At 27.9% G+C, this 20347-nt stretch overlaps 1 protein-coding gene across 2 annotated transcripts in view; it reads left to right on the plus strand.

The window, feature by feature from the left end:
- The window catches only part of LOC122854945 (homeobox protein homothorax), a 194321-nt gene that overhangs the window by 95530 nt on the left and 78444 nt on the right, over window positions 1-20347 (plus strand). For both annotated transcript variants that reach the window (XM_044155982.1, XM_044155983.1), the window contains exon 9: window positions 17257-17367. In XM_044155982.1, coding sequence (XP_044011917.1) covers window positions 17257-17367 — 111 coding nt within the window. The remainder of the gene's footprint in view (window positions 1-17256; window positions 17368-20347) is intronic.

Genomic DNA, 20347 nt, shown 5'->3' on the forward strand with positions numbered 1-20347 from the left:
ATTTAAAAATTTGTCATGAAAAGTATCATATAAAAATGACGTACAAGTGATATTTGTTTTATTTTTATTACAAATTGATGATAAAAAATAAAAAACCAAAATTGGTTCAACTTTTTATTTAGCTCGTCGACCAATATGCTTCTGTAAGCAAAAATATACTCAAGATTGTGGATAACAGTTATTAAAGGCTTCTTATAATGCGCAAATTCCGGCTTTCTCGTCTTCGCACCAGCCAAACGAATCACCAGATGAGCATATACATATAAGCAAAAAAAAAAAAAAAAAGGTATATAAAAAAAGAGGAGGAGAAGAGTTTTGCTTGGAACGTATAAATGTATACAGGGGGTCACTCCCGGTCGCTTGATTATATGTAATTACGGGTATTTTAATAACTAATCATTTTCCTGCTTCTTCAACTGTCTCATCCTTTTTACAATAATATACCTATAAATATATTATATATTTATGAATATAAACCTATAATATTTTAAGGACAAAATCAGCTACTGTAACTTTTTTAAAAAATTTTAAAAAATAATTTTATATATTTTTTTTAAATAAATATATACAGTTGATGATGATGATGATAATATTCAAATCAAATAACGAATAATAATGATGTCATTTAAATGTCACATTGAAAATAATCGTAACTTCTAATTACCTTTAAATGAGATTTTTTTTTTTTGTTTCTTTCTTTTTCTTCTCATGAATACATTCTGTAATTTTCTTGCAATCAAGTTCGCACTTTGGCGAATGAAAAAAGAATAAGAGTCTGTAAAAGGGAAGCTGGTTTAAACCACCCTCTTGCCACCACCTAAATTCACAAATATATCGCGTAATTAAAAGCTATCAATTTGTCGTAAGCTTGGTAATTGTATGAGTCACAATGTGAACTGTATAATCGCTTGATGGTGGGTGCACAAAGTTGGTAAGGGCCCTAGGCAAACCAATGATAACAGAGTATTTACATATTATCATGACATACAACTTAATATATATTTACCCAATGACAAAAGAGAAAGATGAAGAAATAGTAAAAGTAAGATATATATATGTATTGCTTCAAAATAAAAAAAAAAACATTAAAGCTATGTTCACACGCTAACTTTTTAGTCACGCAATCATATTTACTTCTGATTTGCATTTGACGTTGTTGTCGTTACCGTAAGATAGCAGTAGGATCTTGTTTATATTTTAATTTTTAATGTTTAAAAAAATATAGCAATGCCATCTTACGGTAACTCTAACTACGTCAAGTGTATATATATCAAAAACAATATTAAGCTCGGTCACTTTAAGATTCAGAGTCAGTACTAAAACGGAAATTATTATCATGGTAAATTCAAAAACCCTTTTCAGTGAAACTCGTGTTTTCAGCTGAACTTCCCGAATCAGTGAGAAACATGACAGCGTATAGAAATAATTTACATTTCAGCAACGAGGGCGTTATGAGAATTCTAAAGTCGTAGAATGGCGGCTATGTACTGTTTGCAGTTGCCACCAACGCTATATACTAGTACATCTTAAAAAAACTTAATATATATGTCTGTCAAAAAAGACCTGAAAAGTGTAAACTCATAACCATGAATTTCATTTTTTTTTCTTTATCTAATAAATCGTGTTTTAAATCCACACGGCTTCCCGCCAATGTGCTTTAAATTTCAATCGGTAATGAAGACCACAGATCACGCATCGATCAGTCTTATATTCATCATTGAACTGTCCATATTTGAGCCTTCAGCTAGTTTTACCTCGTTAAAAATTATTATTGGCTTTGATTTTTTAATGAAAAAAAATTGTCACTGATAAAAATAGAAATGAAGTTCTTGGTAAATTCAAAAAATTCTTGTCTCTTTATATTTTAGTTTATAATATTTTTCTATACCTTAGATGGATTATTTTTTTTTCACCATCAACGCAATTTTCTCATTTAGAATGTTTTTTATTTTCTTTTATGTCTTGATTTTTTTGGTCTGGTATTTTAAATCGTGTTGTTATTGTTGTTGTTTTGTTATTTATTTATTTTCTCAATGTTGGTGTTAAGTCTAGCACGTTGTTGATCACACGTGTGGAAACTATTTTCAACAGCAGGTAGACATTCCTGGTATTTGTTATTTTCTTCAATAATTTCAAGTCAATGATCAAAGACTTTGTCCGCTATAATGAACATGATCAAAAGATTCAATGATAACAAGCAGTACTTTTCAACATATATCTGGTTTGAATATTAATCATTGATCAGTGGATTCTCCTGATAAATATTTATCAATAAAAAAAATTAAGATAATTTATATATATAAAATAAAATATAAAACTCAAGTGATATTCGTCATTATGTTGTTAACATTTCGATTATTTTTTATCTCAATTTTTTTATTTTATAAAAACTTGATTTCTTTTATAAGACGTGTCTTGCGTGTCACATTGAATTGTCATTAATATTTCAAAAGTAACACCAATAACCGACACATCATTTCTCTATTTAATAGTATCATTAATTTTCTGGTTATTAATTGATAATTATGATGAAGATGTCTATTTTTTATCTTCAATTACAACCGTTAAAAAAAAAAACCACAAATTATTCAAATATTTCTCCTTTGAAAAGCAACAATCTTTATACAGTTATTTTACGCTTATGTTAACTTTTGAAACTCTGAAAATTGTGATGTGGAATATTGTAATGAAAAATAATAAAAATAAATATAATTTTTTATTTTTTAAAACACAATTGATGTAAAAATTTATAAAATAGTTTTTTTTTTTTTGAGAAGAAGTTTAATCACGATAAAAAGTTAAAAATAAAATTAATCACCATAGAAATCGTCTCACAAATAATCAAAGTCCTGTGAAAGAACGATAAAGGTCTCGTCAGAGTAAAAAAAATAACAAAAAAAAAAAAAAAAGAAATGAACAAGAATGTGCTTCATGTTCATGTTAAATTTACATGTACGACATGAAAGTTATTCAGCAAAAATAGATGTATGTATACATATATACATTATCATGAAAGAGGGTAAGATGTAGGCAAATGTAAGCTGTAAGCCATTTTCCAGACGATGAGACGCGAAGCCCTGTTCTGCCTATTAATCCCTGCTTCTTTAACTGAAAACACCTTGAAACCAAAGAAGCCACTTTCAATACGATCACATCTACATGGCTTCATGTAACATTTATTTAATTTCTCCCTTCATGTGAGTTTAAAAATAAATTAATTTTATATTTATTTATACGTAACCATATGTTTGATTGCAAATTCTTTCTTCAGTGTTAAATAAAATATAGAAAAAAAAAAATAAAAAGATTTCAGTCTGTACTGTGGTGCATATGGACAGTCAAAAAAAAAAAAATAACTATACAAATACAAAGAGATATATGCAACAGTGTCATTGAGCTTGCAGCTTTTATTTTAATCTAAAAAGACATTATTTAGTCATTAAAAAAATTACACAAAGAAGCATTATTACAACTCCCGCAAAATCTGACAATCACCCAATTGGGACACTCAACATTTCGTTCAGTAAAAATCATAAAATTTATTTTCAACTTTTAAATTTCGTCGTCATCAACACATATGTTCAAATGATAAATAATATATTTATTTTTTACTTCACAAATACATTGATGATTATTGTAAAATAATAATATACAAAAGGATTTATATGTTTATTCACTTTGATCGAAAAAAAAAAAAAAAAAAAAAAAAAATGAAATAAAATAAAAGTTAATAGAGTTCAACCCTCTGAATTTTAATATTTAATATTCAACATTAAATGTAGAGTTTTGCAGTGACGCGCACGCGAAAAAGTTACCCTTGAGAATAGGTAAGCAGATTTCAATGAACGTAGAGTCGTTTTAAACAGTATAATGGTAGACGAGTAAGGCCAGTAAATTTTACGAGCATCAACCCTAACTGTTTTTTTTTTCTTACCCTCTCATTATAATGTTGAATTTAGTTTTATTTATTTTTTTTTGTTTTTCTTTCTCTATTTTATTTTTACTTACACTTTATCTTGAATTTTTTTTTCAACTTGTGAATAACAATCATTATTTAATTATTAAATTTTATCAATATCGAAAAAATGTTGTGTGTAAAAATAAATTTTCTGTCATTTAAACCTGTATGGCAATAATACGAATGAGAAAAAAATTGAATTAAAAATAGACACAGTGGAAATGAAAAAAAAAAAAACTGGAATCCCACGACTTGTCCAACAGGGAATTGTAATTAAATTACAGTACACGTTTAATATGTCTGTACACGCTAGACAACATACATATATATTTGAAAAAAAAAAATCTTTTGCATAACAAAAGTTGAAGAATCGCATCTGTATAAAATTCATCCAAATGAATGAATATATTTAAATGAATAAATTATAAAAATACTATTAAATATACGGTTAAAACTAAAATTCAAAAACTTTATATTATAATTAGTATAAAGTTCAATATAACTTGAACACAAAAGTTATTCAAACTAATATATTAAATAAATTTAAAATGATTAATCAAAAACTTATAAAATTTTTAAGAACCATCCAGCTGAACAAAAAATATATGTATATTTAATAAATTAATGATCCAAGATTTTTAAAAAACTTTTTAGTATAAAATAATATTGGAAAATGCATAATTTCAATGTTTCGGAAGATGGTTGACTAAAAGAAAAATAAAACCAAAACTTTTTGCAAAAAAAGGCGACAATGTGAAAAAAAAAAAATTTTTAGAAGGGATAAACCTGGTGTGTTGCTGGGTGCAATGATGTTGCGAGACGTTGGTGGCGCTGAGGCATTTCACTGGCATATCGATTCCTCAACTCAGTGCGGCAAAGCCAAGAAACGCGAGAAATTCCCCACGCCCCCGACAAGAGAGTGACTCCCTCTTGCTTTATCTACATATATATATGTACGTTTATTTTACCCTTTAGTGAAACCCATTGAGCCCTTTCTTCTGCGCACCTACATATACTCCACTTTCCAACGTCGACATGTTCCATCTTTTTCATCCAATTTTACTTTACCACAAAGTTTTATAAATTTTTATCCATCTTATTATATGAAACTATATTTATTTATTTATAAAGAAAATATATAATCATAAAAGAATAAAATACCATTAACAAATTCACAGTGATATTGTAAATGAATATTAAAATTTATGGAACTTAGTAAAACTTCAAAATATCTTTAAATCCCCTGTTTTGAAAGTGTCAAAATTTAGCTTCTTAATAAAAAATAAATTGTCATTATTCAAATTAAAATATCTTTAAATTGAATGGGATAAATAAAAGTGTAACGATGCATGTTGTATGGTGGTGGTGATGGGGTAAAGGGCGTAGAGAAGAGTATTAAATCATAGAGGCAAGCGCCTGCCGTCGGTTTACTGCCAGATAAAACGCAGTGACTGTTATGTTATAGACCACCTGTATGCCTCGACCCTGAACTGGAGAACCACTAACGCTTCCAAATGTGTATTGAACTACTAACAAAAAAATATTCAAATTCATAAAATGTTAATAACATTTAGATAATGTTCATTCAAGTTAAAGCAATGCTTTGAAACAAGTTTTAAAAACTTTGGAAAATGTATTTATTAAAACGTGTAACGAAAATATATTCAAATTAATTATTTCAAAATTTAATAATAGCCAGAATTAATTTTGACAATTATTAAATTTTAAAATAATTAATTGGAGTATTTATTTGGAAACACAACGTTTCAAATTCAATTGAAGAAAAGCTGTGAAGATGTCACGAAATTTGAAAAAATTTATTAAATTGAGTTATTGTTACATATTTCCTAATGGTGATTAGAACCTGCAAAAATATAGAGCTATATGCAAATAGAAATTCTCAATATGAAATTTAGTTTTAATTGCACTTTAGAACATGAATATAATTAAATAGACAACACGATTCACATTCCAGATCCGTCGGTTAAACATATACTAGATATAAATTTGAAAAAGAATTTTGATAATTTGCTGATTCATTTTAAAACGGTAACGCCATTGTATACGAAGGAATTTACGGAGAAATTTATACAGGTTACGGGGAAACTCACCGTAAACATAATTGTGTGTGTAGGATTATTTGCACCATGTGAGGAACCCGTAAATATCGCCGTATTTCTCGTAAGTTTCTCCGTATCGGTGCTGTTATAACGACTTCGATTTTGAAATTCATAAACCACTTTACCATTAAAAAAAAAAAAAAAAAATACTTTTTAACATCACAAAAACTGAATGGCTATTCTCAATTAGCTTGTTCATATATGATAATAATTTCTGAATAATTTTCAACAGTGTTTGATTGATAACAAATGAACCATGACATGTGCTGGTGCAGTTACAAATAGATTATTCGATCGACAAATTTAACTTCAAGTTTCAATGACTAATTTTAATATTACAAATATATAAATGCAGCTGTGAATTGCACTTCGTTGAATATTCATACATTCATACAGAGATGTTTTTCATTGAAGCAAAGACGAGTAAAATTTTCCTATATGGATTTCAAACTGAACGAAAAAAAACTGACGCTGATTTCATATCTTTCGTGTATAAAGTGTTGCACCAGTGTCAGAATGTCTTATCTATATTTTGCATACACTGAACAGACACAAACTACGCCCAAGGAATTAATACAATAGAGACATTCAACAAGAATTAATCAGACATTTTAAACATTCATCGTTTATTTTTTTTTTTTCTTGTAACAAAAAAAAAGAACAAAAACAATATCCAACTTTTGTATTTTACATAAATAGCTTTGTATACTTTCCATTTATAAATTTAAAAAATTAATTTTCATTGGTTTTAATTATAATTATTTTTAACTTGTTGTTTTTTTTATTCAATTCATGTGATACTTTGTAATGAAATAATCTAAAATTGGTTTTTCAATAATCGTTAACCAATATTATACATTTATTTTTTATCATCACGTTAATTTGGTAGTCATGCGTAATAAATATGATAAATCTGTCGTAAATATTTTTATGCAAAATTTTATTTTCTCACAAAAAAAAAAGAAACATTGATGTTATGAATAAAAATCATTATCATTTATAATAAATATTTTTAATTATCTTATAGTGTTGAGTTATATTGCTATTCTGTCAGTAGTTATTGTGCTAGTTATAAACATTTAATAATATGAGTCAGTGCTTTCATCGTGACCTGCCTCAACAAGAGGCGTTAGGCAAAATGCAATCGTAAATAACTGTCTTAAATAATGTTTTCTACCCTACTGTATTCTTGAAATCCTGTAAGTGAGCATTCAAAAATACTAGCACCCTTTGCAATCAACCCTTGTAAAAATCACACGGATCGTCAAACATTGGCCATCTGATTTTATATATTTTTACAAAGAAAAAAAAAAACAAACCATATATTTTTCTATAAATAAGCAAAGGTCAAGAACTTGTTTGTCTGAGCTATATTTAATAATTTATGAAAATAATAATTTTTTAAATATTTTTCTTAATGAAAAAAATGTTAAAAAATTTATAAGGGGAAAGGGTTTATATATATGACAATGAGAGAAAGGGTAGGTAATTTTTGAACTGGTGAATAAGGTTCGTTCTGTCACATTAGAGGGCGAAAGTGTCGGTAGGAGTTAGAAGCGCAAGGCGTCTCGACATTCGTCAAGCTCTACACAGGGGTTGGTCGATGAAATTTCAAGTATTTCTAGTGAAGCTTTTTACAGCTCATCTTTGTTTAACACTTTTAGATAAAACAGGATAGCTTTACAACGTCAATGTTAATGCGCAGACGCTATATAGCGCTTGCGCATTATTATCATTATTATTATTATGATTTTTTTCTTTTTCATTTTATTTTTATTTTTTTTATTATTATTTTCAACCTACAAAATAGCAACTATACTGTGAATGGTGATTTTACAAACCAATCGTATTGTCGTTTTTATCCCTCTTGTCCTGAAAATTCTATCTTTGTTTATTCCGACGCTTGGAAATTCTTTTTTTTTTATTTTTTTAAATTTATTTCACAATGGAGTACTTGCACTGCCAGTAAATCTCAACATTTTCGATTCTCTTCTATTAAATTTTTAAAGATTTTATTTATTTATAGATATATTTATTGTAAATTGAGTTTTATTATTTATTTAATTTGAAAAAAAAAATGCTATATATCGTTATTTAAAGATTATTAATATTATTATTATAATTTGAATCGATTGGTAACATTCGATCGGTTGTTTGCGGTTATTATATTCTTCGTATATTTTTGAATGTGTCATGTACGTCAGAGGGGACAACATGCCAGACACACACAGTGTGAAATTGGTCAACGGGCCATATACAATTTTTCATCGTCACTCATGTTGTTATCGACATAAAAAATTTCGTGTGAACAAACTGATAAACAATTTAACGCTTAATTTAAATATGAATTTTAATTTAAACTTGACTTTTGTGTAATTTTAATACATATATTAATAAAACGAAAAAAAAAAAAAGTTCATATAACTCGAGTGTTTTATATTTATGTTTACACACAATAAAATTTTATTCGAAATTGTATATTTACACGACAATTAATAACTTCAATTTGTACTGGAAATTAATCAAGAGTACCAACATTCATCGATAAATAATCTTAATGACATTAAATTTATAGATAAATTTAATAAAATTCAACCTTCGATCGTAAAGTCAACTAATTAATTTTAATTGTGAATTAATATCATTTTTATTTTACGATTTGTTTTAGGTTTTAGCTAAGTGGGTTAGGTTATGTTAGATCAGTTATTTTATAGGTTATATTACATTTTAACACTTGATAGAAAAAAATTTATGAACCTTGTGATTAGTAAAATATGTGGACCTTCAAATAAATAAACTGTGTTTTATTTTGCTTGAGAAAAAAACAGCTGAAACTAGCATACTATATATATATTTATTTGAATTATTATTATTTGGATTTTTTGGGTTCACTCGTCTGCTTCATTCTTTTACTCCTATGTATACAGTGCATCCGCTTCGTATGGCTATCAGGCTCATGGTGGGATTTGGTAAATTGAATCCCAGTGAGGCGAGAAGGTATGCAGTTGGTCGAAATATATATATATATATATTTTTTTTTACTTTATTTACCAAAACAAGGCTCTTACTAATGTTGATAATGCCCGGAACTGCGGAATGGTGAATTTCTCATATACCCATCGTTTCTTTTGCCATTTTTTTTTTTACTTTGTCTTATTGGCCTTGAAAATTAATTTTTTTTCCATTTGAATTAAATATTTATTAAATTAATTACAACGAATTTTGAATATTAATATATACAAAAATTTTGTTTAAGTTGATAAAAGTTATGAAGTTATATGAAGAGGTAAAGAGGTGTAGTGCATATTGAGGTTTATAACAACTGGGCGAGACGAATTTGTGTATATGGGTGGGCTCTGTACACAGTAGCCGTATGATTGCAAGTGGCGGTATTGCCTTTGAGTCTCATGTTTTAACAGCCTTTGGTGCATAAATTAGTCCAGTAGTTCGATATCGTTTGATTCACCGCCAACGTCATGCGTGTATTTCACTTTGCTGTAACTTTATTCTTTTTTTACTTCATTGCATCGTCTACCAACATCGATTGTGACAATCGTAATTTTTTTTTTTTTTTTTCCTTCATATTATATACTTGTTTTGGTTTAACTTGCCCTGCTCAACTTGATCATTCACATTGAAATGAAAAAAAAAAAAAACTTTATAAAAATAATAATAATGAATTAAGAAAGTAATACTTCATACTGATTTTGAAAGGATTATTGATACACGAACTTTTTATGATGCTATTTTTCCAATGGTGCTATTAATTTTGTTTGTCGGTACATATCTCGACAATTGAATATTCGTAAAATGCAATTCTTTGATATTTCTTTGAAAAAAAAAAAACAAATAAAATTGACTACATATTTTTTCGTTTTATTTTTTCAAAACTTTGTTTAATAGGAATGAAGGCATTGGCTTTGAAGTTTCTTTTTCCGACAACCCAGAAATCTTTTTTTTTTTTTTTTTTGGTTATTTAAATTAAAAAAAGACAAAAAAAAATCTCTTTAAGATAATCCTCTAGGCACAAAATTGAGACAAAAGCATGAACGACACAGAAAACATTTAATCCCAAACATAGTCGGTTGGTTCGTTTACTTGTTTGTTTGTTTGTCGTTTTATATTTTTATGATTTGTTCGCTCCAAGCCCAGCGGTGTTTTTTATTCATTGACTTTACCTACATGTTTATTGATCAATATTCCAACGAAAAAAAAAAAAAAAAACAAAATGGCTGCATGGAATAAAAAAAAAAACCCGGGAACTCGCAAGAATATTTAAATAAAATGTATTATATTTATTCATTTTTAATCCTATTTTCTAAGTAAACATTGTAACTTTAGTCAGACTACTTTATTAGAACCCAACACAGTTTGCACTTTCGTCGCTGATGCTAGAAAAACATACTGAATTGAACTAAAAAAATATGATTTGTTAATAGGAATTATATAAAAAAATGTGTCGTAATTGTTGATTTATTTTTTATGACTTAATTGCTTTGCTTTGTAGTCAACCAGAATGAAAAAAAAAAAAAAAAAAAAGAATATTGTATAGCATATCATTTTTCATGATAATATATAATGGATAGTTTCAGGTGAAATTAATACAACCGCACCATCGGTTAGCCTTTCTGCGATGCCAGTTCATAGCTGGCTGAGAATAAAATAGTGGCACGTACCAAAAAGGTTTTAGCAATATAATATAAAGTGGGGGCAATGTAGTTACACTTGACGACCGGTACGCGACGCCTCAACCAGGTTGAGTTATTTTGTACAACAAACAGCCATCAGCTGGCACCACTCGCAGGGCCGTTTCTTTACAGCTTTATGTATTTCTTTCCCTCATCATCATCATCATCCAGACAATAACAAATTCCATCACACAGCTGAGCCAAATAAATGAATTTTTTTATTTTCTTTTTTTGAATTAAACAAGTGACATCGAGCAGGAAAATTCGTTATTACAAAAATAGCTGTAATGCTTTCGTCTGGATGTGTGTGTGTGTGTGTTATTTCGATTGAAACGATGCCAAGCTCTTTGGCTATCTGATCAATTGCTCCATGATAGTTTGAGTTCACTGTACCAATGAATCTTGACATAATGAAAACAATAAAAAATTAAATAAATGTGTCATCAATGTAAACACATGAAAAAAATTCACAAGTTATTGTTACATTAAATAACTTTTTTTTTTATTTTGTATTTTAATGAAACAAAAATAGCACATCGAAATATAAAATTATTGCAGTAATAATTTTAAATATCTTTTGCTTTTATGCAAAAAGCCAGTCAGTTGGTATTTTTATTTTTCATTTCTCTTTTTTTTTTTTGTTGAAACACAATTAATGTAGGATAATCATGTTTTATGCATTTTTATTAAACAATTTGTAACTGGATCCCCCGTGTATTTTATCCAATATCACATTGAATAAATATTTTCTCTTCATACATACGTATATATATATATATTGAACGTGTTCAAATATAAACAGTGGATTTGCATGTTTTTCAGATTTAATTAGCGGTCAATGTGATTATTAATTGGCTGAAAACATGGTGGCAATACTCTCTTTTAAAACCTTTGAATTTTGATATTTATAATATCTCTCATATCCACAAATTATGCATAATATTATTGACTATTTTTAAAGCTTTAAAAAAAAAATATTTCGTTAATAAAAATTACATGAAATTTCAATCCATATATTTTCCTCAATACTGTTTATATATTTATTCTTTTTTTTTTGTTTTTTAAACTTTTTGTCAGTTCGTAATGTCATGATTTTTTTATTTATAAAAAAAAAACCGTAATTCAAACCAGTGTGGGTCAGTTAACCGAAGCGACAGGGAGGGGGCGTGTACCAACGAGATAGTTTATCATCATTTAGTACCCCGACCTGCCGCAACATTTTAAATCTGTCCTATCTCACAGTTGTAACGTCCCGCTCACTTTTTATTTATTTATTTTATTTTTTCGCAACACGCACATTTCACTTTTTTTCAAAAAATATATATACATTTTATTCTAAAAAGAGAGTGGCAGTAGGATTTATGTAACGATCTTGCTGAGAGAAGTTTGTTTTTTTTTTCTTATTTTTTTACATCAAATCACCATTAAATTGAATCTCAAAATATATCAAATGACATATAATCTTTAAATTCGATATTTACACTAAGTGCACATTGCAGTTTTGTGATTGGTCGTTGAGAAAAGGTTGCCTTGCGGTCCTGTGGGGTTGTTCAGGTTATATATATAGGCAACATGCCAAAAGGAGAGATCACAAATGAGACAGTTACATACCAAGTTTAGTTTATACTCGTAAATGTAACCACCCACTTGTCCAACAAATTCACTATACTCGTAATTAAACCCTTGAATATAAACAAGTCAGACAATTTGTTTTTCCATAACATAAAATGTGTCACTTGAAATAATTTTTTAAAATGTTTTTGTAGAGTTATGTATATAAAATATTTCAAAACAAATATAATTTTTTAGAAAAATTGCTTTGTTTTTTTTATTTGTTAAATATAACTTTTTATTTTACTTGCTCTCTAAAATTATATGCTAAAACAAAGTGAATATATTTTTTTATGACTAAATGAGTTTCTTCATTGTAACACACTTTTTAAAACAAAATGTTACATTTTATTTCTTTATGTTAATTTTACTCTGAGGTCATAAATATTTATTATGATCTTTGAGTTTTCGCATTGTAACAAAAAAAGATAATTCTATTAATTTATTTTCGAGAAATGTATATATTGTTCAACATACTTATTGTCGATGACTTTTCTGTTAACTGTTGTTTTCTTTTTTTAACAATCTATTCTGTGACAGTCATAGATGTCGACTTTTTCAGTGCATTCAACCTGCAATATACCTAATTCCTATTATGGAAACTCAGTGAAACCATGAAAAACTTGAGCAGTACAGTTAACTTATGCCTACATTTATTGATTTATATTTCAAAAATTAAAATTATAAATTTAAATTACGCATAAATAAATATTTATTTTAATTTCAATTTGAGGTTAGTTTTAACAAATTTCAGAGGTTATATAACAATTTAAATTAATACCCAGGTGTAAATATGACATACCAAAAAGTTGCTTACAACAATGATGAAGGACAAAAGCATCCCTTGAGACTCGCACGCGTTTTATAAGTGGAAACTTTGAAAGGAGGTGTTGAAGAGTGTATAGGGGAGGTTAGTGAAAAAAATAAAAAAAAAAGAACAAAATAATATAAGACGAGGGAATTGAGGGTTATGCTGAGAAGTGAGCCTAACCGTGAAATAACAGGGTCTTCTTACTTTGTTACTTTTACCAGGGTTGATAAGAGTCTCATACGTCACTTTACTGAAACAAAAAAAAATGGGGGTTCTAATGTCTGAGAAAGAAAAACAACTTACATTGTATATTGATTTATTTATAGCGGGCTTCGTAAAATTGAGTTTGTTGAATCCTCTCACATATGAGATATATAATAAATAAACTTAATAAATATATATATTTTTTTTAAGACAATTTATCTAATATAATTATCAAAATTAAAGCTATATAAAATGATAGTTATATCTGTTGGGGGAAAATTTTGATTTTTTTTTCTTTTCCCACATATTTTTTTGTTTCTAAATTTTTAAAAACCTTTTCCAACTTCTTTTTAGTTAAAAAAAAAAAACAACTTGGGTTTGTTTAGGGATGGTACAGTGGGTTTTTTTTATCATAAAGTTTTTTAAATTATCAACAATAATTTGTACCAGGTGTGTATATATTTCTAAAGCTTGAAAACAAAAATAAAAAAGTTGAATATAAGTAAGATACTTTTTGTGAAGGAAACATGACGTGCTTTTCGTATTCATGTCCATTCAGTGAACCACTTGAGTTAGTCTTCTAAAAGATATATATGTCCTCCCCCATTTCTGTTTAACTTTCACGCTGGCCTTGAGATGACAAGCTAACTGACACATTGGACATTGTACAAACTCATATACATACACACCCATCAAAATTTTTGTTAAATGTTTTATTTAAAAGTGATCATAATTCTACATTGTGGTTAATATCATTGTCATTTGTTAAATTGTAACTCATCATTTGAAAAAAGGAAAAAAAAAAAGCATCATAAAACTAAATATAGTCTTAGTTTTTTTTTCTTTTTTTAATGTTATGGTCTAAATTTTTTATTTTTTTTTTATTTTCAAGGAAGTGGCTTGTGGGTTGTGACCACATTAATGTGTGGAATTTAAAAATGACTATTCAAAATTCTCACGGTAAATCAGTGTTACAAGGTTGACGGGATGATACGTATGATTATACCTTGTCGCTTAACGACTATAAATCTTAAAAGATACCGCGTGCCTCTTCAACTCAGTTATACAAGTATTATGAACAGGTATATTTTGAACTGTCTTTTGAAACTTTTTTTTTTTTTTTTCCATGAGAATGACCCTCTTCAGATCAGAAATCAAAGACATCATCATATACCTCTCAATATAGTGTTATGAAAATATTTTTTATAATATTTTGTTTCATTCAAATAACGAAAATTAAAAAACATATTAAATTTTTACGCAAAATTATACTTCTCTGCATGAGTTCTTACAAAAATTGAAAACCATCTTTATATTGTATCTTTATTTATGGAATATATTCATTAATAATAACAAAAAAAAATCGGGATGAATAATATGTTATAAAACTGGGAATAAGCTAAAAAAAAATTGGTTAATATATTGAGAAACAATTTAAAATAAAGACAACAAATGACCTGTAATGTCAGGATTTTTAATTGGATTTTATTTAATGCTGGTTAAATCAGCTAAGCGGAAAACTCATCAAATACTTTAATGAACTTACTGAATCACCAAATCATATTTTAAATGTGTCAAATCAATTATTCAATGATAGAACAAAGAAGCTAAATAGTTATAATTTATTTTTGAATAATTACAAAGTACAGCAAATAAATTGTGGTAAAAAATTTCAGTCTTAAATTATATTATTACTTGAACGACCCAAGCAATTTTTGAGTAGAATTGGTTTTTATATCCGTAGGAAAAAGATAATTCATGAAATAATGAAACTGCAGAAAAATATGGTACTCGAAAAAAGTGACAAAGTTTGGTGTTTATAATAGAAAAAAAATAAAGTAAAGAAACACTCGCTAGTGGAAAAATTTTGCCAACTTTGCTCCGACAAAACTAAATTCTTCCGGAATATTTATTGTTCGATGGCGCTTTAGGTCAATTCCCTAATGTACAAAACAAGTAACTTAGCATATTATTCATCGTAATTAACACGGTAAGTTACCTCAGTTAATTACACAAACTCAACCCCGCAAACGGTGTGTAAATATCAGAGCTGCATTAGATAGTTTTTGTACGTATAATACTGTAAAAAATGCGTAAAAACAAAAAACTAATCGTTGAGTATTCCAATCAGCTTCATTGAATTTTAATAATCACCTTTGACGATAAAAATATTAATACTCTACTGAGAATATCGTTGTCGTAACAATTCATCAAATAAATAATTATTTAAATAAAAATTTACTATTTAAAAATGATAATGCACATGCGTAACGATTTTGTTAAATACTGATTAGAATTTTCAATGCGTATTTTGCATATTATGTTTAAAAATAATTTCACCATGAAATTGTATACTTTAATGATTTTTAATTTAAACTGTTATTCACGCATGCGCAAATAAAGTATATAAAAATTTCTCTCATTTACAAAGCTTACTTTATGATTATTTTTTTTTTTAACTTCATATGTTAATTTAAGCAGGGAATGTTGTTAAGCTGTCGACCTCGTTCCGCATTCTTGAAAGTCCATTTGACAAGGCGACGTTGAGTCTAAGATCCCATCAGACAAACCCTCCAATATATATATATATATATTTTTTTTTTCTTCACAACCACATCAAAAGAGTCAGATTGTTTTCAAAAAAATTACAAAAAATTATTTAAAAATAATATACCTAGGAGTCTCGATTATCAATTCACAATATATATTTTTTATTTTTATTATCCACGTGGAGCGGCATCTTTTACGAGAGATCGGTCGTAATTCATTTTTACGAGAGCATGGAGAACTCAAAAGAGTTACAGTCTTTTGATTTATGAAGTTACGATTTAATGCAACGAAATGGTGAAAGCCCATAGGATCGTATCTTTCGACAATGTATTAAATAGTATATATATGATATTTTTTTTGTTACTTTTTTTTAATATTTAAGAAGCTCCGCCTCTGATAAATTTTATCTTTCATTTCTTTTACGGAAATAAAGGACAGTGATTATTGCATGTTGAGTCACAAAAATGGAAAAAAAAAAAAAACTCATAGATATAGCAATTTCCAGCTTCTTTTTTCCATCATTTTATTTTTATATAATATAATTTTTGTAGTGGAAAAACTGCCGTAGTTGCTATATTGCTATATCGTTCAAGATAAGACTTCGCATAACTTTGTTTCTTTTTTTTATTTTTTCTTGGGTTCTTGAGTCTCTTATTTTTTTCTTTTTCGTCTTCAGGCGGGTATAATATATAGCTCCTTTTCTTCGCCCCTGACACTGTAAAACACCCTCGCTCACCCGTGTGAAATTACTTTGCTTGCCGGCTTACTTCAATGTATATATATACACAGATATTTTCTGAAGCATCATACTTTTTTTTTTTTTTTACTTCGTGTATCCTCATTCGGATAGGATATTCACCGGGAAAATAAAGTAGATACCTTTCCTATTTTCGTATCTGAGAAATAGCAATTTTGTGGAGGTATTTTCAATTTTTTTTTTTCTCTTTTCCTTACCCCACACATGCAACTCGTTTTTAAATTATAACTTGAGAAAAAAAAAAAATGAAATAAACAAAATAATGTCATGGTAGAAACAATTTTTATTATTTAATTTTTTTTTTTTTTTATACTCATCAACTGATGTTTTGACGTCAAGTGCATATAACAACGAATAATTTCATCTATTCATTAACAATCACCATAATTATGCAATTGTCTTTGTCAAGTCAATAGCACAATATAAAACTTTGATGTTGATGAGTAAAAAAAAAAAAGACAGCTTAAATGTATTCATCACGCAATGAAATGTAAAAATAAAAATAATACGTTGGTTATTTTATTGTTAATAATATTTTATTTATTATTATTTTTCAGGTAAATGGTGTCCGCGTAGAGAATGGAATTCACCACCCGACGCACAAAGAGCGGCAAGTGATGCAGCAAGACGTGGTGTACTTTACTCATCTGTTTTTCTTGGTAGTCCTGGTAAGTACATTAAATTGATAAATTAAAGTGAACATTGATGGATTGATAAACATCGAGTAAATATATCGTTCACATAAATCACAACCCCTCAATCTCAATTCATTGAATTTTAATATATACATATATAAAGCGTTTTTTTTTTCCTCTATTTTATTTTATTTTTGAAAAACAAATTTATGCATACATGTAGAGTAAACAATGATTCAATTCTACGTGCTTACGCAATAGCTAAAGCATTTAAATATGGACAACAGTAGTTTGGTGAGATTAACGTATTGTTCATATTTTATCATAATTTGTGCAGTCACTGTGTTGAATAAATATTTTTTTGTGTATACAATTTGTTAACATAATTTTTAAATATTATTTTTAATCCAATACATATGAAATATATATATATTTTATTATTTATTTTCAATTAAAAGTCATTCATTTATTCGGTAGTTATTTAAAAGTTAATAAAGCTCAAAAATTAAATTTTTACATTTTTTTAAGATAAATGAAGAGATAGCAATATTATAGTGAGTTTCGCGTACAATTTGTAAATATATATATATATATGTATAACAAGTAACCATGGATACGTATCGAGGCGGGAATCCGACGGTAACCATGCCAACCTGTCCATCCTCTTTTAGCCCCTCTTTCACATTCTCATCTCATGCTCACTCATGTATATGTACCTCTTTCTTCTTCCCACATAATGTCCAGCCGGTTCATTTTCGTAACTCCTTTCATCTCCTTCATCTCAACATACATCCACACACACTCACATATCATGTACAACAATATACACATACTCCCTTTTACATCCTTCTTTTTCGCAATCTCGTTTCTGGATGCTGTCTAACAAAACAACATTAATAATATCGTACTACATCCCTGTGATTTCAAATATATATAAAAACAAAAAAAAAGAAAAGGAAAGGAAATCAAGTGAACATATCAAGAATTAAAAAAAAAAAGCATGATTTTCATATTAAATTGAATTTCGATTTTTGGGTATTTATTATAAATTCAATTGATCATGAAATGCAGATAATTTGCACTTGAATTTTATTTTTATATAAAAAAAAAAAGAAGAACATAATAATTATTTTTATTAGTTTTTGATATAATTTTATGTAATCACAGAGACGTATGGACATTTGGATAGTTTGACTTTACGATCGTCCAACGCCTCTGTTCACAAAGGGTAAACAGAGGGATGAGATAGGGGTCAAGAGTAGGTGGATTTACCCAGCAGGATTTTGAACATATACTGGAATTCGCTCGATTTGGTTTTTCGTATATCACTATCGTTATATAAACCTCCATCCTCTATTATATATACCATCAGGGTCCGAGTATTTTACTCCCTTAATTCACGCGTCGAGTGTAACGTAATGTAAGGGTTGTACGCCCTTGGCAACTCGCAGTTTTTTTTTCTTCTATTTTTCATTTTTTTCTATTTTATTTTTCAAGGCAAAGAGAGTGTGTTTAAGTGAGATAGAAATAGTTTAAAATCCCTCGAGTGCTTGAGGTCCAGGACTAGTTAGATTTATCGAATGTTTTGGTTGGCGGCCATTGTTAACCCGCCCTCACTCACTCTCTCCCTTTCTCTCACTCTTTCCTTTTCGTCTCCAACAATTCAGTGCCGTAAGCTCGACGTTTTCAACCACGTACACAATTTATCCTTTTAGATTACAACAAAAAAAAATAGAAAAAAAATAAAGCTCTAAATCTTCTTGATATCTACGTAATATTGACCTTAAAAATTAATCGAAAAATAATAATAAATAAGAGTTTTTAATAATTGAAAAGTCAAAATGTGATAATATAAATTTTATAAATTCATGGAAAATTAAATTTCAAATTAATTATATGTATATATATAGATTCATCAAAATATCATTTTCAAATGAATTAAAATTTTTTTTTTTTCAATTTTAATAAAATTTATATAAATTGTTGAACCTTTTATTTAATTTTAGATTCAAAAACTTTTATATGAAATATGCTATACTAATTATTTTCAATATTGATTATCCTTGATTAAAAAAAAAATTTTTTTTCTCATTCTGATTGAGAGACACTTGAGATATCTGAGTTATACAATGGCAAGAACAAGGCGAGGATAATTTTTATATATATATACATATATATATATAATTTTTTTTTTCCTTTTCTTTGTGACCACGATGTGTTCTTCGATTAGCAGACAACCCACCCGACCATGACCTCTGTTTTTTTTTTATATATTTTTTTTTATTTCCCCTTTACCCGATCGTCCCGCGTGTGTTCACATCTTCTGATGATGCCGCAAGGTATAGAGCCTCGAATTCTCTCGTTCTTCCACCGTGCTTCATCTCGCGGCACTGATTGGACGATCCATCACCGCCATTTCATCTCGCTCTTCTTCGTTTTCCTCAGGCTTTTTCAGTCACTCACCCTCCCAACATCCCACTACTCATCTAGGACCTTGGTCCTCTTTTTGACCCGTCTTGGTACGCTTGGACAATCGTACGTGATGTTGTTTCGCGCGTGTACACACGCATCAAGGTTTTTTTTTTTTTTCGTTTCCTTTAGCCTTTTTTGTTTTATTTTTTTCTTTTCCTCAAATGTATAAAGAAAATTACTTGCCAAGTTTCATGCCAGTGTATTTTTCAAATTATAGAAATTATTTTTCATTAAATTTTAGCAACAAAAAAATGACCATATAAATTTTTTAATATTTCTAATCAATATCTTATTGAAATTCTAAATTTTCAATTGAATAATTGTTACTTTAATAAATTTTTAATATAAAAAAATTAATTTAAAATATTTCATCAGTGAGAGTTGTTCAACTTTCTCAAAGTTTTGAAATTATTTTTACGAAAATGACACTTTATCCAGATATAACTTGAAGCATATTATTTAACCCAAAGATTACAGAGTGAAAAGAAAAAAATCAAAAGAAATTTAATTATTTCAAATAAATTTCAAACTTTGAATATTT

Source organism: Aphidius gifuensis, linkage group LG4 (genome assembly GCF_014905175.1).
Source record: "Aphidius gifuensis isolate YNYX2018 linkage group LG4, ASM1490517v1, whole genome shotgun sequence".
Taxonomy (NCBI): domain Eukaryota; kingdom Metazoa; phylum Arthropoda; class Insecta; order Hymenoptera; family Braconidae; genus Aphidius; species Aphidius gifuensis.